General features: G+C 39.2%; 1 protein-coding gene across 1 annotated transcript in view; it reads left to right on the top strand.

The window, feature by feature from the left end:
- Positions 1 to 23,938, top strand: part of LMO3 (LIM domain only 3) — a gene marked incomplete at its 5' end in the record, with an annotated part of 55,278 nt that overhangs the window by 25,806 nt on the left and 5,534 nt on the right. Inside the window, one exon of the mRNA XM_082072467.1 lies at positions 19,885 to 20,010. Within this exon, the coding sequence (XP_081928593.1) occupies positions 19,885 to 20,010 (126 nt within the window). The remainder of the gene's footprint in view (positions 1 to 19,884; positions 20,011 to 23,938) is intronic.

A 23,938-nucleotide genomic window follows, 5' to 3' on the forward strand; every position in this document is an offset into this window, starting at 1 on the left:
AATGTATGTTGTACTGCACATTGTAAAGAAATACTTCCGTTGTGATTTGTTTATTACAAACGTAAGCCTTAAATCCAGTTTTCTTTTGCTATTAATACTTTTCATCTTTGTTTGCTTTTTACATTTCTCACAGATTAGGGTGATAAAAATCAACAAAGACAATTTTGGTTTTGTAGACAATTTTACATGCAAGTTCTGGGTTCTGCAATGTGTGGGTGTTCCACTCTGCATTATAATTAGTCAGTATTTCAATATATTTTAACTGTATTTTTTTTTATTCTTTCTCTCATAAGTACACTGTACAAACAGTGAATTTTTAGATTTTTACAAAAAGCTTTAAAAAAACCCCATACATGTTTGGATATGAATAGTGATTTCTGTTCCTTTATGTAGAGCTTCCTCCTTAGTATTGATCAGTGTAGGTGAAGTACTGGTTCAAGTATAATCACAAAATACCAATTTTTTTATAAAACCTCAAATAAAGATAAACTAAACAGAACTATTGATCTGAACACGTATAATGTTCTTCTAAAATGTAGAAGGGACAGGTTTCAAACTAAGCTGAAAATATTAAAGCACACTTGTGATGCAGAAAAAATTCCTAAATTAGATAAAAAACATTATGTAATTCCATTAGGTTGGCCTTCTCTTTTCCCCCAGGGACCAGTTTCAGAATGAACTTGCTCTGGGCTGAAATAATATTTAAAATAACAGATGACAGGCTGATGGCCACCTCCTCTTCCTTCAGCTGGCAAAGCTGCCTGTCTGACTTAAAATAGCTGCCCCTTACCTAAAAGTAGCAATTAAACTTTCTAGCAGTCTAACATCTGGCCAGCTGTTGAACTGCTCTACCATGGGGAAGGGTTGCCAGTGAGCACTGGATAATGGCCCAAATAAGTACTGCGGGGAAAAAAATATATTAAATGGATTCATTGTGAAGTTGGACATGAACTTGAAACCAGCAGCTGAGGACAACATGTGAACCTACATTCCTGAATATATTGTAATATCTTTAACTTCCAGAGACTGAGGAGCTGCTGGGAGGGCAAACATGCAGAGGTCGGTTAAGAACCACCAAGGAAGGTAGCTGTAGGAACCTCCCTACAACTTAGGTATGGATAAACTGCTGGTATACTGTGCACAGTGCTTACCACCCCAATTAGAATAATTATTTATTTTTAATCACTCTCTTTCTCTGTTTTTGTTGATTTCACCTGTAATTGTCCTGTGCATTAATTTCAAATCCTAAGAGACAGTGCTGTGCCTGAATAGTGCCAGGCGTGTTTGCTGAGACCTGTGTGGGATCCGCGCTCTGCCTCCACAGGGGAAAGAGCAAATGAGGGTGGTGTCTGAAATAATGTAAGAATTGCAAAAAGCTACACAACTGGCTCTGGCAAGAACATACAGTAATGCCACACAAGTCACTGAAGAAGACCCATGGTTATAAGAACAAGAACAGTAGTAGTGGAAGATGATTATCTGTTGTGCAGTCACAAAAAACAAACAAACAAACAAAAAAGAAAAAAACACACCACTATTTTAGATGTGTTTTTATGTTTTCTCCTGAGCAGCTTCTCTCCTATAAGTACAGATCTACTGCTTTTCTACATACATGTGTGCAACCGAAAAAGAGAGGGGATTATGACTATTGTTCGTTTCGTGCCAGTCCTGCAAATCTTGCTAGTACAAGTGAACCTACTGGGCTCAATAAGAGTATTTGCTTGATTAAAAATTTATACAACTTATTGGAGAAATGCTTATGATGTAGTGATATGATATAAAAATACAAGCTTTTTCCCTCATAAAACAGGGAGCTCTTACTGTGAATCTGTTTTATGTACCAGATAGTACTTGTGTGGAGGTGATATTGCTGAGACCAGTGTGTGTTGCCATCAGTGTTGTAATTGTGGCTCCCTGGGAAATGCTTCCACTGACTCTCATTAGCACACGAAGCCCGTGCAACACTTCTGCATGGTCACCACTGCTACAGCTTCTTAAAAACTCACGAAATGACTTGCGTCTCTTTGTTTAGTGCTGTAAGTGATCACTTAGAGAGTTATTACCACACCTCACTCTCTTCTGGAAGACGGCTTTCACCCTCCCCCATAGCCTGTCTAAAAGAATTAGTTCAAGGGTAGAGGTTGGGCACAAGGAGCCGGAGTTTTGCCTAACTTTAAATGCTATACTCTCTTACCGAAACTTGATAATGTCGGCAGATGTTGTAGGGGAAAAAAAAATCACCCCAGGAATAAAACTGATCTTTTTTTTCCCTGCTATTCAAATCTGTGGGGTTTAGATAACCTTCTGTAAAAGCAATAAGTACACTAATCATAAACTTGATCTGTGATTGTCCTTCTTCACTTTCTTTTTCCAGTGTTCTTGGTAGATGACGAATTTGACAGAAAACTCAGATATGTTCCAGTTCTTATTCTATGTAAAGTTAGTTGATCAAATATGACAAATCACAAAATTTTGAATTGAATTCTTTTGCCCAACATAAAACAATATTTTGTGGGTTTTTTTTTTAATTGAGATGATCTGATAGTAGTACGTATAGTTTTCCAAGCATAAGTTCAGTTCTTGGTAGGAAGAACATTCTAAGGACAGTGTGCAATATTTAATTTCAAATAATATCTGTGCCAGGAAGCATTTTAGTTAAGCTGTCTGCAAATATTCAGTGATTATAAAAGTCATTTACACCATTGAAATGAATTCAGCTGCAAATCAGAATTTCTGTCCTGCACACTCTAAAGTAGTCACTGATTCTTGAATTTTATATCTGCTCATAGATGCCATGTTATGTAAATAAATGAAAATATTTTTTATTGTCATATGAAACTTTTCTTTGTGGGACAACCATTTGGAATCAAAATAAGTTTCTGTTTTGGAAATAAATAGAAGATATGGAAAACTATGGAACTGTAGAGTAATGATCTACAGGAAATATCTGTAACTGTACTATGCTGCATATTATTACTCCAGACTATGTTTTTTTTTTTTCCTTCCTACATTTTGTAATCTACAAATTGAGATATCTTAGATAATTAATGTACCCTTTAATTATTTTTAAGAGTAGAGAAATTTAATAGACCTGTGGGAACACTAAATAAAAATAAAAAATGCTAAGTAAAGGCTAGTTAACAAGAAGGCTTTTTCATTAGGAAAAAGCACTTTTCCTTGGTATCAGACATGTGTTACATTTGTGCAGTTTGTTTGTTTTTTTTCTAGACAGACTCTCACAGTATGGTAACACATGGTCTGATCCAGGAAATCGATGTGGATATGATTCATCTCTCTGAAGTCTGCAATCTTTTCTTCATAAAACTAAGGCATATTCAACACTACGAAAACTCGCACATCTAGGAATATTGACATACAATATTGGCAAAATACTCCTAATAGGAATATACTGTATTGGTATAATAAAGCAGTCTCCCATGAGCAGAAAACCCATATTTGTACAAACATGGGGTTTAGACGTATTATTGTCTTTATACTAGCAGGTTTTTTGGTCAGCTCAATCAGAAATAGCACCTCTTAACCCTATGAGTTTGCTTGCAGATACATGGGGCATACATTGCAGCTGTTATCTGCACAAGTAATCCCTCTATAATTTCAGGTCAATTTAATACTTGTAAATGAATAGTGGAAAAATCACTTAAGGGAAATTTTGGACAATCACAGAGAAAAAGTGTCTTTTGCTTGTGTGGGGCAGCAGGTGACAAATTCCCTGTCACACGGTGGTTGCACACAGACTGCATCTACATGTACTTTCCTAGTGGACTGATGGGCTGAGCAGGGTAGGCTTTTGTGGGCTATTGCCCTGGCATTCATTTGCACAGCGCGCTGTCTGTCCTGCTGTGCAGAGCTGGCCTTGGGTGTACTTCAGACGGGGTGCTGTAACTGATTGTTCGGAAACATCTCCCTGCCCTCTGATTAATAATTCCCCAGCTTCAATTAAAATGTAGCATGAAGGGCTTTGGCCTTATTATTTTCCCCTTTACGTGCATGTCTGTAAGGAGGATAATTTTCATTTTTTTTAATCAAAATCAACTGAAGTTACCCTCTCATACTAAAATGAGCCACATCAAACTGAAGAGCTCAGGGCTATATTTCCAAAGAACTTGAACGTAGGAAACCTCTGAGAATTTTGGCTGTCTGCTTCTCAAAATCCTCAGTAATACCTCAGAAGTACTAAGGTCAACTTATATGACAATTTTTTATTCAAGAGATGAGGAATAACCAATGCTGTGAGTCGCTGTTGCTAATGAGAGGTTGTGTGTTCTTCCCCATCAGCCCTGCCCAAAGACATGTGTGTGACTCGCTTTGGGATGGTGAAATAATCCCTCCAAGCTGTATGGGTGTCTTGGCTGGATCATGGAGACATTTAGGCTCGACTGAGGCACATTTACATTTGTGGGAAAACTTCCCACCTAACTTTGTGGGTATTTGGAAGGGCAGAGTAGACGGTGTATCGCTTGAAAATGCCCTAAATTTGCCGTGGTGCCCATGCCAAATATTTCTTTAAATCCTCAGTAATGGTGGTAACTAGCTGACTGGAAGCACTGGAAACCCCTCACTACAGTTTACAAAAAGTTTCATTTCTGAAATGTAACTGGAGTTAGAATAAGACAAACTGCAGTGGAAGATGAGACTTGAATCCTGGGTGGAATGGTGAATTGAGTCAGGGTCTACACAAAAATATATTAAGCGAGAGTGAGTAAGGATATGCAGTAAGGAATGGACCTGGCAGAAATTGAAAAGCCTGAGGTAGTAGAGAAAGGTAACAATAAAAAAAATAGCAATAAGAATAAGGGAAAATGGGTAGAGTGAGGTAGAAACAGAAAAAGATAAAGGGATGAACAGTTGTAAGGAGGAAGAAACAAAATATCTGCAATCCAGGTTAGCATTTTATCTAATGGCCTGTGCTTGCTGGCTGAAACAAGATGGAAAATGCTGAGGGGGGCATCTGTGTTATTTTTACTACTTCTGTTTTTCTAGTTGCTTGGTTTTGGAGCTTACAGTTTGCAATATTGGAGCAGGGATATAGATGTGATCCTCTGGTCAACTGTACTTCCGTTTAGTCACCAGCAATGGCATGAAGCAGTGGTAGCTCCTTTTTGGTTTGACAGCATCTAAAGTATTCTCTGCACCAGCACAAAGGCCTCCAAAAGGTACAGGAAAATAGCGAATACTCCCACCGCGTTGCCACACTTCTCTCACTTTAAGGTTATGAGTGGGTGGAGATGTGTGGGAGCGTGTGTCAAATATTTTTCAGATACGTTTTGGAGCAAGAGCAGCTGGTACAGGTGCTGGGACAGATCTGACTGGGCTCTCCTGCTTCTGTGGCAGAGAATGCTTCCCCAGGGAGGGGGAGATGGACTTAAAAATTCAGGGTGACCTCAGTTTTGGAGGAAGGGCATGAAAATTTCTGCAGACAATCGTGTGTCTCCTCCCAAGGGTGCCTTCTCCCACATTGCTCACTTGTGTGTTTATGTTGGAGTAACACTTTAGTTTAGTTTAGCATACGGAGATGCATGCGTTAGCCACGTATAAGCAGCCCAACAGAGAGCAAAGGGGCTGCTGTGCTGGGCAGAGTAGATTAAATACTGTGACCAACTCAGAACTCCTTCTTCCCCTGCCCCGAAACTGTTGCAGTAACACACCTCCTTAACTTCATCAGCCTCCTGTTACCTTGCAGCCCTGGAATATCACAGAAATAGTCCAGAGCAGGGTAAAATTTACCTGCTCCCATGCCTAGGTGGAACAGGATTGCTGCATTCACACTTCTCCATGCTCTTATCGCTCCCCATCACTCAGGCTTGTCTGTACTTGCGGCAGTGCCTGCCGCGCTGTCTGCTGCTGACCGCCGCAACGGGCAGGCAAGGGATAAGCTGTAATATCAGCTCATCTTCAGTGGCTCAGAGTCGTAACGGCAGGAGAAAGCAAACAAAATTCCCATTTCCCCTTCTCCAGAGTGATGCCTGGGAACACTGGATTTATCATACTGTTTTAATCTGACGCGTCTGGTACCCGGCAACAGGCACGGGGGAAACCAGTTTCAGAGGGAGGGTGGCAAAATAGAGTGAGCCAACTTTTGCCAAGCTATTCAAGATTTTCTGGGGTTAGGGGTATTGCAGGTGTAGAGGAGGATTTCATCCTACTCTCTGTAGTTATCTGTTGTCATGCCAGAGATGTGATTTGGTGATCCCCATTTAAAAATATGAGATAGTTTGTGTATTATACAATATATATAGTATTTGTGATCTACATCTAGATGCAGTTTCTCATATAATATTTTTTAATTATTTTTTCTCTACTATTCTCGCTTCATACTTTTATAAAAAAAAATAAAGCCATATTAAAGCCATAGATAGATATCTTTCACAGAAGATTCTTCAAGTTTCAGGGGGAAAAAAAGGGCTTATGCAAAGAAGTGGCAAATGTGGGTTTGTTTTAGTGTTTGTGTTTTTTAATTGTTGTTGGTTTTGTTTTTTTGTTTGTTTTTCCTGAAAAACAAAAGCTATCTCAAGTTTCAGAGAAATTTCAAAGTAAATATGGAAATATTCTCCATATCATGCCTTGTAGTCTCTCTCCAATGTTTTTTTATCTAAATCATGTTATCATGCTATGTCCTGACTTTATGCAGTCCTTTTTTAGATCTAAATAAGTAGTATATGAAGGGAAATAAAGTCCAGATTTGACAGTCCTGCTACAGACTGTGCTTTCATTTCATTGTATAAGAACACAGGCTGTTTACAAATAAATTACTTGAACTTTAAAAATGTCCCCCAAGTATTTGACTGTGAACATCTCTTCTGAATTTCAGAGGCTGACTACTCCCATCCTGCTGAATTTCCTCCTCAGTTTAAATTGTATCTCGGTACAGGTCAGGAGGCCTCCTGCTCTACATAAATAACAGATAAATTGACAAGACAACCTTGACCACATTGTGGCCGCATCTCCTGACAGAACGGGAAAATAAGAACTGCCCGCTTTTAAAGTAGCTGCAGGCTGAGGACTGCGGGGCAGGAACTGTTGGGTTTTAATCCTAGATGGGATTAAATCCTGGATTCTTTCCATCACCTTGATCAAACTGCTGATAAGGGAGACTTTCAGGGGGGTAAAGGACAGTTAGGCATCCCTCTGTGATTGAAAAGCTGGGGAGTTCAGCATTTTATGGCCCTTTGTGCTCTAAGCCCTGCTGCCTCAGTGTCTCTCAGTGTCCAGCGAAGGCTTGTGCCTTCCCCATCCCATGGGATGGCTGGGAGCTCATGGCTGGAGACCAAAGCACTGCCAAAGCTCTCCCTGTTAGGTTGGCTTGGAAAAATGGCATGTAGCCCCTGAACAACCTTCTTTCCAGAACAGTTTTGTGCATGCCTGTTCAGCATGGAACAAAGAATGAATTATTCCAATTACTCCCTTTGAACGGAGAGAACCCATCTGATTTTTTTGGAAGGGAGAGGAAGGTGGGGCATCTAGCGGCAGTGCATGCTTTGGACACCTGGGCACATTTGCTACTTTTAGGAAAGCTGGGGAGCAGCAATTAGCCGGCATGGGCAGCGCTCTTAAGGGGCGCAAGCTCCACTCCTGTAATACATCCCTTCCTTAATGTGACTTGATGTAGATAGAACGGGGGCCTATCAGGTGTGAAAAACCCTGCTGCTCCTGGCTTGGAGTGGCCTCCAGACAGCGATTTGGCGACGTCAATCTAGTCATGCTTGATTTGGACACTTAACGCGGTAAAGCAGGATCCCTCTCCCCCCGATCAACTTCTCAATTAGCAAGCTGCCGCCTGTAACGGCCTTGTTTCACAATCCCTCTGGGCCGCTTCAGGGGTCATTAGGGTGAGAAAACTCCAGCGCTAGCTCCAGCAAAGGCGAGGGATGCTGAGAGATTTCCTAAATACATATAACCCTTTTTCAAGTTGTTTGCTTTCATGGGATTGATTCGTGGCAAATTAAGAAGCTTAAGGCTTCGGTATCTTCTTTAAACTGCCCACCTTATCGCCTTTACAGCTGACAGTTTCCTGACAGCCAGTGTGTAAGCAGAGATAACTAGTAGGTTAGTACACACATATATATTATATACAAATATTATATATGCTGCTTGGTATTTTCTGCTTAAAAAGAGGATGGGGGAGCTTTTCGTTTGTAGTCTCTGCGTTTGTAGCCTCTGTGAGCAATCACTAATTTTAACGGCAGATCTAGAGAGGTATACGGGGATGCCGATACCCAGCTGCAGTCAGTGTAAAATAATAAATAGGCAAATTTATGTCCTCGTCTCCCAAATTTCTTTCTTTTCTTTATTAGGGAGCAAACTATTGTTACATTAAATATTCAAACTACACAAAATCTCAAGGGCTTTCTTTTCCCACAATGTGTTACCAGTATTCATGCATATGAAGAACAGTAACCCATATACAAACGGCACCTTTTTTAATGAGCATTATATGTCAACATGACACCTTCTTATGAAATGCAGCTTTTTAGGTTCTGCCTTTGTGGATGTAATAATTGAGATGTTTCTAATATATGCAGTTACATTACCTGCTCATTGTTTGTGATTTTGTTCCTCACCTAACTTTATACTGTTTATAATGCTTCTAGCATTTGCCTCAATTCATGCTCAGTTTTATTTAATTAGAAATATAATTTTCTGCTACATTAATTATAAATTTGAGTGAGACATTGCCACAGAATTTCCTCAAGCATTTGTTTTAGAAGAGGAACAAAAATCGCAGGGAGTGGGAAAGAAACTATAAAACCACATGCAGGTGTAAAAATATCTATATCTAAAGCCTAAACAATTTAATAAATACATGAAAGAAAAAAATGATTATTTGTAGTTGTTTAATTAATTCATCTTCTTATTTTAGTGCAATATTTATCGAAATAACTGGGCTAATGACAGATAAATGTCATGGTGATCTGTCTCAGAATGTGACATATTTTGGAAGCATACTTCTAGAACCAGCCCTAGATATGCAGAAATCTGAGTTTTGAAAACTCAATTATTTTTAAATCAGAATTTTAATGTTTATATTTTGCTTGAAATATTTTTTCCCAAAGCTGTAATATTTTGTGAATATGTCAATGATATATAGATATCAGCAGTGCATATGCATGCAGAATGCAATGTATATAGTGTATGTGCTTCTTCAAAGTACCCTGATGCTTTGATTTGTAACTGTTTAAGGTTTTACTTAAAATTCTGAACACTGCACAGAGCATAGCCATTTCAATGGAATACTTCAAATAGTAAGTCCTAAAGGTGACACAACAAAGGAAATACCTTAGATACTGTGGCTTTTATTTATAAAGGAAATGCTCACATAGTCCAATGAAGGAAAACTTTACCCGTTTCCATTTCTATAGGAAGAGCAGTTCTATTAAACCATCGCTTTGTTGCATGAATTTGCAAATGCATCATATGATTTGTATGAGCAGAATGAAGTATTTGCATAACATCTAATGGATTTGACGCACATCCTTTTTTCTAATTTCTAAGCATCTTGCTTATTGCAAACATTAAAAAAAAATCTACTCACTGTGCAGCACTTATCTTACAGTGGGTTTTAGAAAGGAGAAATTCTAAATACAGTACAAGAAATTATTGTATTGTATAGTGGGGAAAACACGACTCTCTTCCCTGTTATTCTCTCCTGAGGAACTATTTTGCTGTTTTACACACACACACTTACACACCTGCACACGCATGCACATCTAGTTTAGCTCTGCGAGCAATTTTCCAGAAAGCAGGTGTCTGATAGTCTGAGTACCATATATCTGAATGTCATTATTGGGCAAATGCTCATGTCAGTGAGTAACTGCTATAAACACATGTATATTTTTTAATAGTAGCTACCATTCAGGGCTGTTAAGGGACTTTTGCACACCAAGCTTCCTGTTGTCCTTTTAATGCGAAGAAAGGATGGGAAGATTGAGGTGCAAAGTGGGGATATTTGCACAAGGCCACTTAGCAAGGTAGTGCAGGGACCAGGGATGGAGACTGCTTTTCCCTGCTCTAAACATTGACTGACACTCCTTACCAACTTCCATCATGAACCTCTTAATGTGAAAAAAAAGATTGTACTGTGGCATTCGTAGCAGCCCCTTCGATAACTGCTGGGCACAGCCCCCGTCCTCAGCTGGACAGAACCAGGCTGGCACAAGGGGCTGGGGCTCCATGAGGGTGCAGCGATACACCCGCTCGGGAGACGCTGCCAGTTTGGGGTTCATGTAGCATCTTCTGTCTGTTATACGTATGCTCTTTTATTGCATACACAAGAGCTCTAATTTTCTGCCAAAATCTCCAGGGTGATTCCCATGAGCAGTGAATTTTCTGGGCTGAGGATCACTACCTTGGAAACAGCAATTCTTCCCACATGTTTGTTGTGTTTCTGGATACATATCTTCTAGCAAAACAAGATGTGGAAACACGATGGGAACCTTGTGGCTCTACTTCCTACCTAAGCACGTCTTTGCCTACAGCATCATGGCATGAAAGAGCCTGCTAATGATTCTTAAATGTTCATTACCGTAGATCTTCTCCCAGAAAATACTTCTCACCTTGAATGACCCATGTGTTGAATTTTAAGTAAGGGAGCCCATGATAGTAAGTCTGTCATGATGCTGGCTTTTTTCTTCCTCTCCAGTTCTTAAAAGCCTTTTATTATAGGACTGCTTAAGGCATTCTTCAATTAGCATGTGCTGTATTGTGGCTGGAACAGCTGTTTACCATTTAATAAAGCATGGCATAATTTATTTTCAGAGTCTAGCAACCATCTTTGCTATTACGCCAGGGGAGAAACACAGTAACTGCATTGTTCACAGTGCTGATGAAAGAACTATAGACTTTATTATATGACCTCATAGAACTATTAACTTACCCCCCACTTCTATTTCAATATGTATTTACCTGACAGTCTGTGCATTGATTTCTTACCCAGAGGTTCTACATTCTCAGTCACCTCTGGGGCAAAATGAAAAACATCTATGTTTTATGTCCCTCACATGAGGCAGCTAATTATGTATTTGAACCTTAATTTCCTTCCCTTCCCCCATCTCTGGGGGCAAACTCTGTATGCATCACTTAGAGCTTTATTCCTTAGTCACTGGAGAAACAATAGAATTGTTGGAAAATAGTAGGAGTTTGGCCACTGCTTATCGGAGGGCTTTCTGGTCATTCAGGTCCTTTTCTTCCCAGAGCCCTCCTTCCCTGTTTAGTTCTTTGTCTGTGGGATGGGTCTGAAATGCACCTTAGAAGTGTCTCTGTTGGGTTTTGCTTCCTCTGCAGGAATGTGGAGCTGTATATACTTAGAGGAGTGACAAACTCCCCACATCCATGTTGCAGGTGATACTGGTTCCTTCTTAGGAGGGACTGTGGGTCATCTGCACCACCTGACATCAGCTGCATAGTGTTACCACATAGACAGATGGCTGCTGCATGGAGCAGCATCCATGTGGCAGGTGAGAACAACTGTCCCATAGGCATCACAGTGAAGGTCATCCCTGAGGGTCCCTCACCTCCAGCCTGTTCCCGACAATCTCGTCAAGTTATCACTGAACCATCTTTGAGATCATTCCTTCAGTTAAGAAGAAGGAAGAGCAGCTGGCAAACACAGCTAGCAGTGCTTTGTCACAGCCAGAAGGTACAGGCATATCCTTGAGTGATATCCATATCATGCAGTACGTGGCACAGAGCCCCAAACTAGCTTCCAGATCCGGAAACAGTGTAGACACATCTAAGCTGCAACACAAGGGTTAGTTAGCTGGGACGTGAACCTAATTAGGCCCAGTGGAGTGCTACACAGGTACAGCGGCAGCGCTGAGCCGACCCTGAACTGTACCACTGTGCTGTGCCAGTTACACCGACCCCCAGGCCGGGAACCAGCTTGGGATATTGCATTCTTATTCTTTGAGCTGAGGCATTAAATTTGTTTTTAAGTTGCTTGAGTCTGACAATGAAGATACGTCAGCCGAGTATCTGCAAATTTTTAGATTCAGCCTGTGCGTGTAGATGGATTTATATGCATGATTTAAAGTAAAGCATGTGTAGAAAGATGAAGTTTATATGGTTGCTTTGTAGAAATGGATGTAATATTGATGTTGACTTTACTGGTAGAAGTTTAAGGATGTCACAATGCATGAGTGGTGGTGCAAAGCAGAGCCCTGAGTGCATTGGGAGGTCATTTTTAACTTGAATTTATTTCCACAATATCAAGCATAGATCACTATATACTGTGCACAATCATCTCTGCTTTTCATCTTAGTCAATGAAAGTGGTTAAAGAAAATTTAAAATGAAACAAAATTGTAACTTTATTAAAAGATGATAGTAAATTAGGCCAGAATACTCCTTAAAATTGCATTTTAGCTGTAAACTGAAAGTTTGATGATCTGAACGCATGACTGAAGGGACAGGGTAGCAGACTGTGACATAAACGATGTAGCTATATTTGCTTCTAAGATGAACAAGGGTTTCTTAAAGTTGTGTGGTTTAGGCTTCAGAGTTAACACTCCATTGACCAAACAACAAAATTCCCACCTCCCAGAGGTTTTTCAAACTATAGATTTAGAAAAGTGGTATTACATCAATTATGTCTGGTCATGCTTCAAATTTTTTGAGTCAAAATTAAGGCTGGTAATACTTGCTTGAAATGAAAGCTTAGATTGTTTCACAGAACACAAATAACCTAATTAGGGAAGGATATAGAAGTAAATCTATATTTTGTTTTGAATGTCTGGTTTTGAGGTGTTTGAAAATGGAGTTCATGCATGTTAACTTTACATAAAGGATTCTTTCATGCAGTCTGCAGAGAAAAAAAGGGATCAATTTCATGAACTTGAGCAGGCATGGGACAGAGTTTGGCAAATAGCTTGCTGCACACAGATGGAACAAACTGGAAGTCTGCGCTGAGGGGAGCAGCTCAGCTACATATAAATTATGATCCACAGTGATGAGGGCAGTACATAAAACCAAAGTGCAAAAAAGACAAAAAAACCCCACCTTGCATTGACTATAGGACTTCAGATTACATACAGTTATTTTCTTCTGCAATAGTTGTATAGAATAGAACAGTGTGAGAAATAGCAGCTTCACCTGAGAGAAGTTTGCGCCTCCTGTCTTCAGCGTGCGGATTGTGCTGCAGATACACAAGTGCTACATGTGACACACAACCCAACCGAAGCCAGAGGGGATTACTCACATACCCAGGTTAGCTAAACATGAAAGCAAAACACACTCAGACAAGTAGCGTGTCACTGTGCTGTGAGGCTACAGCCCTCCTCTACCGTCGCATTTCTATCTGCCTGCAATCCAGCTACAAGCTTAAATTTTTAGTAGCAGAGGCCCCAGAGATGCACTGCAGCACACTCTCAGCGAAGTGGAGCTGTGTTTCCAGGTAGCACATGCAGGAATCCTTACAAACAGTGCTAGGGAGATCAGAATACTTCCAACATCAAGTTAATTCTTCGGTGTCTGAGTTTGCTTTTAAAATAAAATGAAAGGTACTGAGGTGAAAAGGTTTCTCTGCTCTAGTTCAGCAAAACTAAGCCTCTTTTCACAGCATTACCAAACAAGGCAAACACTGAATCAGCCTTTGGTTTTAGTAGACGTTTAAGCATGCTTCAGCAACTGTTTGAATGCCTTCCTTAGCATGCATACACCAACCAGACTGTTTTGTTTGTCTTTTCTTTTTCTTCATCTTTTTTTTCAGTATCTGAAATCAGACCTCTAAATAAGGACTGTGTTAACTAACTGCTCCCATGTTATGATACTTGTGATTTTACATTTTCTAAAATAATTCAGCACCCAGAGAACTGAGCTCTTGTGGAAACCTGGCCGCCTCCCCCACAGCTGGGGAGTGCTGGAAATCTAGCTGAAGGCTCTGTGTTTCAGACTGTTGAGCATGCTGGTTTGGGACTCCATTGCATTCCCCTCTTTTCACACCCCAGTTTTGTCAATAAAAGACTTAGAAAGATAAGGACTTAGAGAAGGACATCTAAGCAGCAATGAGGATATAGGAGAGAATCCAGAACCGTTTCAGAAGTGGCCATTTTCTCCTGCATTCAGTTTGTTCCCCATCTTTTTCCTTACTTTCTAAAGAGTCTCCATTTTACTGGCCCCTGCTGATTACTAGACCAGAGTTAATTCAAGCCAAGTCACCAGAAGTCTTTACTGGATACCAGTGAGTGCAGTCAGGAGCTCTCTGGATGAGTGGTGTGAATGGGTACCCTCTGCTCTAATTTTTCCTGTGCTTGCATGGTTTAACTTCAGTAGGCAAACTGCAACAGCTTATCCTCCCCACTTGTCTGGAAGCATGTTTCATTTTCAATGAGCATTTAGAAAGCTGTTCCAGGGAATGGAGGATGGGTGGGAGTGAAATAAGTTTTGCAGGCATTCATAAAAATACATTTGGGACAAATTTACCTGTTTCCTTTTCTCTACAATTTGGCAGGGAGGATTTTCAAAAATATCTCGTGGGAAGTAAGAGGATATCCAACCAGGTGTTCTATGATTCTATGAATATAGAATGCTTAAAGCTGGTAGAATTTGTGTCCCTAAGTCACTTTAAAAACATCTAAGAAAACTCCACCTAATAATCTAATTAATACTCAGCATGTACAAAACTGCATGTTTTCTATATCTACGCTTTTCAATATGCTTTGTAAACTAGATCCTTAGGTAATTTTTTTGCTCTCTCATTAACTTTTAGATTCTTTTATGTGGTTTTATGCTTCTCCAAATAGCATCTTATGCTGTCTGAAATACTTGCTAAGGGCCAAATTCTGCCTTTCAGTACATACATCTTGAATTGAAATCCTGAATAATACACAAACCTACTAGGAAAAAAAATCTGATTGTCTATTTCAGTAAACGTCTGATTACATTTAAAACAGTGTGTGTATTATTTTGATCCCTCATGTACTGTGAAGAACAGAGGTTTGAAAGTAGCATTTCAATTTTTTATAGAAACGGTATCTAGAAGGGCTACTGCAATGTGAAGATTAGGTCTCGGCTCCTTTTAACAAAAAAATTGAGATAAAAATCAAGTGAGTCGCCAGGGTCACCGAATCAGCTAGTGATGAAGACAGGTTTAGAACTCAGCTCCCATATATATATATATATATATCTATATGGGGTTTTTTTGTTTTTGTTTTTGTTTTTTCCCCTAATGAACCTACTTAACCCCATAGTGAGAATGAGGAGAAAAAACAATTTGAAACCATGTGAAACTATCCATAATTACGGCACCACAGGAGAAATTCCATTTAATGTCTGCTTTGTCATTCCTGAATCTCAAGATTTTTTCTTCTCCTTAGTTCTCCATTGTGCACACAGACAATTTTAACTCCTACTGCAAAGTGGAAAACCAGACATCTTATCCAAATCATGCAACATTTTAATGTAAAATTAAAGTAAGCAAGGGAGTGCTGTTGATCACAAACCACTGGATCTTACAGAGGCCAGTTGTCAAAAAAAAACAGCGAAAAAGAGAAAGCTTGTGGGAGCAGCTGTAACCAACAACGTTAGATCCTAAATCCTGTGAAAGTCCCTTGTAATTTGACAGGGAATTATGGCCGAAATCAGCTTCATCTTGGTGTGTGTGCAGTTCTGCCTAACGGTGCAGTTGTGCGATGGGGCATTCGTATGCTAATGATGAGAACCAGCTCCTCCCTCTGTACTCAGAGCCTCACCCAAAATTAGTAGGAGTGGATGAAAACTGGTGTCAATGTGGTTAAACTGAGTCCTTCTAGAAAGCATGTCTCATAAATATAGTGTAGTTCAGTCAGTGTCTCAGCACTTTTTCATATCTGTCCAGTCTTTCTTCTCTTTTTCTTGTCTTTCCCCTCCCAACTTTTACCCTTTTCTCATCTCTCAGTACTTAACCTTCAGGTTTCTGTTTCGTAAACATACCAAAGTAGAATCAATAACCTGGTGCTCAATCACACTTTTTGCTACTCAAAATGTAAGGTTTGGCTTTGTTTGTAGAAGTCTTTCATTTTTTAGCTCTGTGCAGGATGTTCTGTATTGTTCAAATCCATTAAGAATGAAAGCTTTTGCTGTGGCTGATTGTTCTAATTTCTGTTGTTGTATATATGGTATAAACGTAAAATTTCAGATGTTGGTTCAGAATAGCAAGAGAAGAGATCTGTCCTTGAACTTTTACAGTTTCCCATCCTTTCTCCCAACATGAAATCGGTAAAGAACAGCTTTCTAATCTGCTGAGCTAGGTAGGGCAGAGCGGAACTACCTGCGAGTAGATGTGAAAAGAGTGAGTTTAAACATTCTCTTACCACATCCATAGAAAATGGTAAATAAGGCACAGAATTGTACCAGGCAGCTCTGAGTACTATGTAGAAATGAAATCCTTGACTTTTTTTGGTAAAATAGACAAAGCAAGAGACTGTAGCTCGGTGCATCAGCTCCAGTTAAGAGCCTGCCAAAAAACTATTTCTTCTCTCCAGTGGTAAAATATGTATGTTTTAGAAACTTGTTTGTTTAACAAGCTGGAAGAGGGGAAGAAAATAAAACAGCATTTGGAGAGACTAGTGCACTCCTTTGCAAAGGAGTACATGAAGGTGGCTCCTGACTGATCTCGTGATCCTTGGACAAAACTGAGGAGAAAGTCTAACAAATGCATCGTTTTGCAGTAAATTAGATCAGATTTCCGCATCTCCGCACTCAGTCTGTGAGCTGACAGTTCAGTAAAATGTTCCCTTGTAAGGTTCACCCTCTTAGGAAAAGGGGCAATAATTCATCATTAGAATTTCAGAGTCCAGGTGTAGATGAAAACTGATGGAGCCTCCAGCGAGGCAGGGAAAGTGCACAGAAGAAGAAAATTTTATCTGAAGCCTAATTCCCTGGTTACAGCAGAGAATAATTAAGATAATATTGCTTCAAGAGTTCTTTAATGATTAAAAATCACATATGCAGAATCCATAAATTGGAGGGCAACAAATTGGAAGGATACAGCGTCAGAGATCCATTTTGTGCATGTTGTAGTGGGAAGCACACTGGTGGCACAACAGCAGCCTGGGCAGCCACAGGAGACCAGGCCCATTCCAAGGACTTTGTTTAGATGCAACAAATCATTTGTCTGTTATTAACCCAGAGCTTGTAATTATGCAGATTGCCATAGATTTTCCTGGGCCTGGAAGTGAGATTGAGGGTTGTTCACACTATAGCAGGCAGCTCAGGGCTGGCCATGCATTACTGAACTTGCCACATTTATCATGTTGACTGATGGCAGCAGAAGCAGGTCTCAGGTCCCAGTGGTTAATGTAGTGGGTAATTAACTGTCATTTGCCTAGTAATAGGCTGATGATCAATGGTTTGTGTGGAAACAAATTCTAATCAGGTAGCTGATAAATGCTCAGGGAACGAGAGCAATTGAAATTGGGGGAAACTATGTCCAGAATTTCAAACTGGCATTGTGGGATTTTTATTATTATTATTAATGGGAGAAAACTATGTTATTCATATAAACAGCTTTATCCAAAATTAACAATAGCTAATATAAATCTCATATGTTTGTTTTGTATGTGGTGGGGAAGAACTAACAGTGAGGAAGGAGGCCTCCTTCCCTTAATGTAATTGAAAAATTTTAATGTATCTGGTGCTTAGCTGAAGCAGTTTCTGTGGGGGTCTTTCATTTCAGGACTGTGGAAATCTGCACATAGTGGACTCTGACGCAGTAAATCTCCATGCTTTGCAGTGCTGTATGACAATCCCAAATTGTTTCACTGCTCTGCAACAGGCAAACCGCAATTCCAGCCCTAATGGATTTCCGCTCTTCACGCACACAGACAAACCGCTGCACAGAGGCCCTGTCTGAGGCAGGTGACACAGCCTGCCCTGAGCACCCTTTCCAGCAAGGGGCTTGAGCTGTGTCTCAGGTACTCAGTTGTTGCACCTAAACTGTCTCAGCATTGAGGTGCTGCCTGATCCTTCCACGCAGAGCCTGAAAAAGGTGCTGGGGCCGTTCTCATGTTCACGCTTAAATGCTGCTGTTGTAGAGTCTTAATGCCTGACTTTCCTTTTACTGTAACCATACAGAGTAACAGTACTATGTACCTACAGTCCTTACTCAGTACCTTTTGCAGCCTAATCTGCTTTCCCTGGGCAAATAAACTACCATCATCTACATAGATGTGGAGGAAGACAGAGCTGGGCCTATGGTCGGTGGGTTTAGTCTTTTCTAATGCAAAGCCACCAGATGACTCTGGAAGGCAACTAAGTCTTGTGTCCTTACAGACAAGGAATGAAAGTCTGAGTGGGATTTAGATAACCATGGCAAAGCCCTTGCATGACAGAGGTGGAACTGAAATAGAATGTTTTAATATTTATGATTTGTTTAATTAATCTATAATTCTAGTAATTGGACTTAACAGAACTGGAAGTTGACTTGGGTTATTCTAACAAGATGAAGATGGCCTTGTCCCAGCACTTCTCCCAGTGATCATGGTGACCAGCATCTCAGACAGGACAAAAAGGGTCACAACTTTAAAAATAAACGGGCATGTTTTATGTCAGCAGCACACCTCAGGTAGAAGCAGAAGGTAAAAGGATTTGGAATTAAGTAGGCTTGTTGGTAACCCATGAAATTAAGTAAAATGGAGGGATGTGATTAAAAAACTGTGTTCATTTTATGTTACCAAACTGAATTTTCTACAGAGCACCTTTGAATTCATTAGTTTAGAACTGCTTTTAATTTGGTGTTTCCCTTGAGAGCCATTATATTTTTCTGCTGTCAGACTGATGTTGAGGAAAAAAAGAAAACTGGCAGATGTGGTGTTTTCATCTAGTGTGCTTCGTAGTTAAAAACAGCATTAACTGGTACGCACAAGCAGTGCATTACTTTTAATAATCCATCACAACTATTAAGTAGTTTAAATAAACTTAGTTTCAAAGATTGCTGCCATGTAGAGCTAACGTATTTTTTCTTGTTCATTATAATCCTTCTATGTTACAAAAGGATGCATATGTGTGGTGGTTGTTTTGTTTTTTATTTTTTTGGTAATACACACCCTTGAAAAGTATTGAAAAATCTTTAACAAAGAGAATTTTTTAAAAATATATATACATGTCTGGCAAAAACAGTGTTTCATATTGTTCTTACAGTATTTTATACTTCTACTCCTGATGTGACTATATATAGTTTATAGCCTCATTTACTTTAATGCGCTACCTGAATAACATAATCATAGCAATAACTATGGTATAGGGTTGTAAGGTGCATGAACCACTAATGCTTTCTGACGATTTAAATGACTTGTTCATAAAACGTTCTTTTAATAATAGTGGTAAAGCTTTTAGCACTAGATGTCAAAAATACGAAGAATATTGGCTTTTTCAAGTGTTATTTCTTTTCTAGCTAAAGTGTGTTCTAATAATAAATAGCACCAAAAGCCAAGGTTATGTGGCTCTCGTCTGCACCGCACAATCCAAGCAGAAGTCTCTTCCCACATATGCAAACAGCTTGACCTCTGCCTGCGCAGTTATGTAACAGCCCTGGTGTGTTTACTATTTCTTTGTTTAGTTAACAAGGTGTTTCTTTTATCAAGAAAGGTCAGTATAACCTGCAGAAAAAAAATATCATCACCATAGGTGCAATATTAGTCTGTCACTGCTTCATAAAGCTCTCTCTGGCAAAAAGGGCTATGCCTTTGTATTGTAAATTGCGCAGACTTGTGCCACAGAAGACCAGCCTTTCCAAAGGGAGGTGTGCTGGGAAGTCAAGAAAAGGCCAGGCAACTGCTGAGGGGGAAAAAAAAAAAAAAGAAAAAAGAAAAAAGAAACAAAACAGATAAAAAAGAAAGCGTGATTTTCTTTTCAGTTAAGCATCTTCAGGAATATATATTTCTTTCTGTATCTCCAGGTTATTTGGCGTTACAGGAAACTGTGCTGCCTGCAGTAAGCTCATACCTGCTTTTGAGATGGTGATGAGAGCTAAGGACAATGTTTATCACCTGGACTGCTTTGCATGTCAACTTTGTAATCAGAGGTAAGAGAATTTCTTGGGTATGTTCCATAAGCTAAGTGCTAATTCAGCACCAGTGTGGGCATACATTCAAATGAAGAGGAAATATCTACCAGTAGTGGAAACCCAAGACTGAGAGTAAGATCTGGATACTTTTCCTGGGACTGATATAGAACATCTTTCATGACCTTGGCCAGAAAACTTTTTGCGCCTCAAATCCCCCATCAATAAACACGAATAAGGTTACTTCCTCTGCTTCAAAAGACTGTCAACTTTCATTAATTAATATTTATAAAGGACTTTGAGATCCCTTTCTGCAGAAGAGCATAGCACTATCATTTGTCATTATTACACTGATTTCACTTGAATTCTTCATTTTTATCACATATATTTCTTTTAAAGTACATGTAATTTCTTCCTGTTGCCAGAACTGTAACCATTTACATTTAAATGATGATATTCCCACCATTTTCTCTGGAGCAGCATTGCACTTCTTATGCCATATTGTTATTTTCACATCCTAACTGTAGGTTATAAAAATCCCAAGGATCCAAACATGATACTTCGTTCTGAAGCGTCACACATATAGTACAGTTGCAGGACGAATGTCAAAAATGGTAAAATTGTAACAACTGAATCTTTCAGAGGTGAATACAGCCAAACTTATAGCAGCTATGCTCAGAATGGTGACAAAATCCTGTCAGAGATTTCTCCAAGAGATCCATTTATGACTCCACAACAGCTGGTAGCAGCTTTGCCAGTGACTTCTATGAGGTGTAGGAAATGAGAGAACCAGTTATGTCTGCTCCTTAATATACCTATTATTTTCAGTTATTTTTCAGTTGTTACATGATCCTATTTAGAGTTTTATAGCATTCGTATTTTTTTTCATTTTCAGGTGGGAAGAAACACAAGATGTACATTCCTAGGGAAGTAACAAAAGATTAGGAAGATAATAGTCTGACACGACAAAGTTAGATACAGCCCTAAATAAGCTTTGCTAACTCACCTTGTCCTACAGTGTATTATTTTGTAACACTGTAGTCATTTAAAAATCAAACATCCCTAAAGAACCATAAAATGTACAGCTGCTAATAAGTGTAGCACACTACAATTACGCTCTTTAAAAAAAGCCAAATTGACCTTTTTCATCATGTTGCATGGGAAATTAAAATAGCAGGCAAGTAATAACCACTGCTTAAACTATATAATAATGCAAAGTAATTATGGGTTCTAATGCTATTTAAAGTCCTATATCAATTTTGTCTTGCCACAGAACTAAGAGACTATATTCTGAGTAAGGCAGAGCCTCCCTTAGTACTTACTTAAGTAAGACACACACACATTCCCAGGTTTCCTTTCTTAAACCCTTCACATCCCTGGTTTTTTCAAACCACGGTTATAGTATCATTATTAAAGCGCCTAATATATTTCTGTTGTTCGCTTCATTTATTACATGCCATAATGGGTCTGCATATCTTTAGTGTTGGTTATGCACAATTAGCACTTAGTTATTGTCTTGTCACTTCAGCCCATACAAGACAAACTTCTTTAATGTAAGAAGTCAGCTAATCTTCATCAGTCAAGCAAAGCAGACGTTTGTTACCCTGAGTGCAAAAGATTTTCATCACAGCACTCTTGGAGATGCGGAAGTGAACTTTCTTTTTCTCCCACCACAAAAAGCGAAGCTCTTGTGATTATTTTTAATATTCCTTTTTTACCATTACAAGTGTGAACTAATGTACAATTTCAGTTTGCAGCTAACATACATCATACTGTGCCCTAGGGCCACTGATGCCCCTGGAAAAGTGCTGTTAGGCACTTCTGAATTGGAGCTTTCCTGGGGTATTTAATAATTCTTAGCCTTGTCATTACTGAGCCTTCAATCGAGACCTTTACTTGATTATTACTTTGCATGTAGTTTGTGCAAAGGGGTGCTGAAATAGTCTTAGACAAGGCTTAGGCTGGGAACAAAATAACAGATTTACCTGATATACAATCTAGTTCATCTAGTCAAAACAAGGAGCAGTTCCAGAAGTTTCAGAGAATTTCAGAAATTCTCAAAAGTGGCCCTAATCCCGATTATATCGCAGTAGTTCTCGTGGAGCCTAATAAAACAGACTGTCTATAGGATACTTTTCTTCCTCACAATTTGTGGCTAGTGGCACTCTGAAGAATTAATTTTCTTGTTTTTTATAATAAATCCTATTTCGTGGGTGCTCCAGCATAGCTCTTATGTGGTTTCTGTGACAAAGCATCCACTGACTACATTCTCTGGTTAATAAATATATTTAATTTTTTTTGTTGTTTTTCATTACTTGTATAACAATAAAACCCAGAAATGCTAGACACCTGACCCATCCCCAGTTTTGAAGGGTTTTTTTATATCTGCTGTGAAACCTCTTTTCTTTTAAACTTAATAATCTTGTCAGTCACCATGCCATTAATAATTTCTGTTGCCCTTCTCAGGATTCTTTTTTCTTCCTCTAGTTAAGCTAATCAAAACCAAACAGCAGATTCTGAGTGAGGATAAGTTTATAAGATAGCAGTTTAATTTTCTCTCTATTCCATGCTGCCTGTTTGTATGCAAAATAATGTTATTGAGTTGTTTAGATTTGCTCTTTCCTTTAACTTCAACCACTATCCCTAATGTGGAACTTATTTATTGAAGAGAATATTTTTATTTACAAACACATCACTGATATCCAAAAATCACTAACAGAGGTAGCAAGGCTCGACAGTTTTTGCAAGACCTTTATGTTTGACCTCAGGCTCCACCTTCACATTATCTTCCTCCAATAAATTTTAAATCCTTTGGGTCATTCTTTTTACCAATAAAAATACAACATACCTGGAGTATATAATGTTCTCTGCTTGGTTCCATATTTCAGATTTTCAGCTATCCATCTACGATTTAGGTTTTTTCTCCTAACAGAATATATGCAATGTTCATGAGTACACTAAATTGTTTCTTCAGCTCACATTACTTTGTCTTTGCCAACACTGAATTTCTTCTGATGTTCTGTGCCTGGTTGCTCCTTCCAGTCCCTTCTTCCTTCCATGCTACCTAATAATTGTATTAACTCATATCATACTAATCCTTGGGGCAGCCTTTGGGCTTGCTTCCTACCCTTCAAAATAGTTGTTCCTGGCCCAGTTAGAGAAAGGCCCGCCTGTTTTTGCCTAGTAATTTTTGTGAAAGATTTGGTGATTTTTCTGCTTTTATGTACAACTTCATTGCTTTATTATTTTTTAGTATCTACAACTCAGCATCCAGTTCCAGTCTCAGTGTGGACCCCCTTGATTTCAGGGGACTTTTCGTTCAGGCCATAAACTCCATCTTTGAACTAACTCATAATGTGCCTGTCCCATTTTAGTGGCCTCCTGAAGGCTACATTTTCAGAGTAAGAGGAAAACGGCATTTTGTCACATATGGTATTCTAGGAAGATGGACTACAGACAGGACTGGAAGAGATCTCCTGAGCCACTAAGCCTGGTCTCCTGGTGTCAAATAAGCACTGTCTTATATTTTCCCTTTCGTAAAGCTATTCAGCTCTAGGATCTAATTGCTTCATCCAGCCTGTCTTTGACATATTTTACCCATTTTTTTTCTTGATACTGATGCTTAAAGCTGTCGGGATTTTGTGAATATTAAGCTCTGCTCCTAGCCTAAAGGTTTTAAGCATCCCCTTATCTTTCATGTCTCTGTCCAGCTTACTCCTAATTTGAAGTTTTCCATCTACTAAATACCCACAGAGCTTAGTGACAAGTCATCTTAATGTTGTGAGTCTGTAAACACATTAAACTTCTCCTCAGAAGCACTTCACCTCACATTGTCAATAGCCTCAAAATAGTTAATTTCTGCAGAAAATTCAAAGGAAAAAAAATTGTAACCACTGGAAAAATAAACTTGTAAACAGACACTGCCTTTCACACTTTGTCAGGTTGCATG

This window comes from Streptopelia decaocto (assembly GCF_964273445.1).
Source record: "Streptopelia decaocto genome assembly, chromosome: 1".
NCBI lineage: Eukaryota > Metazoa > Chordata > Aves > Columbiformes > Columbidae > Streptopelia > Streptopelia decaocto.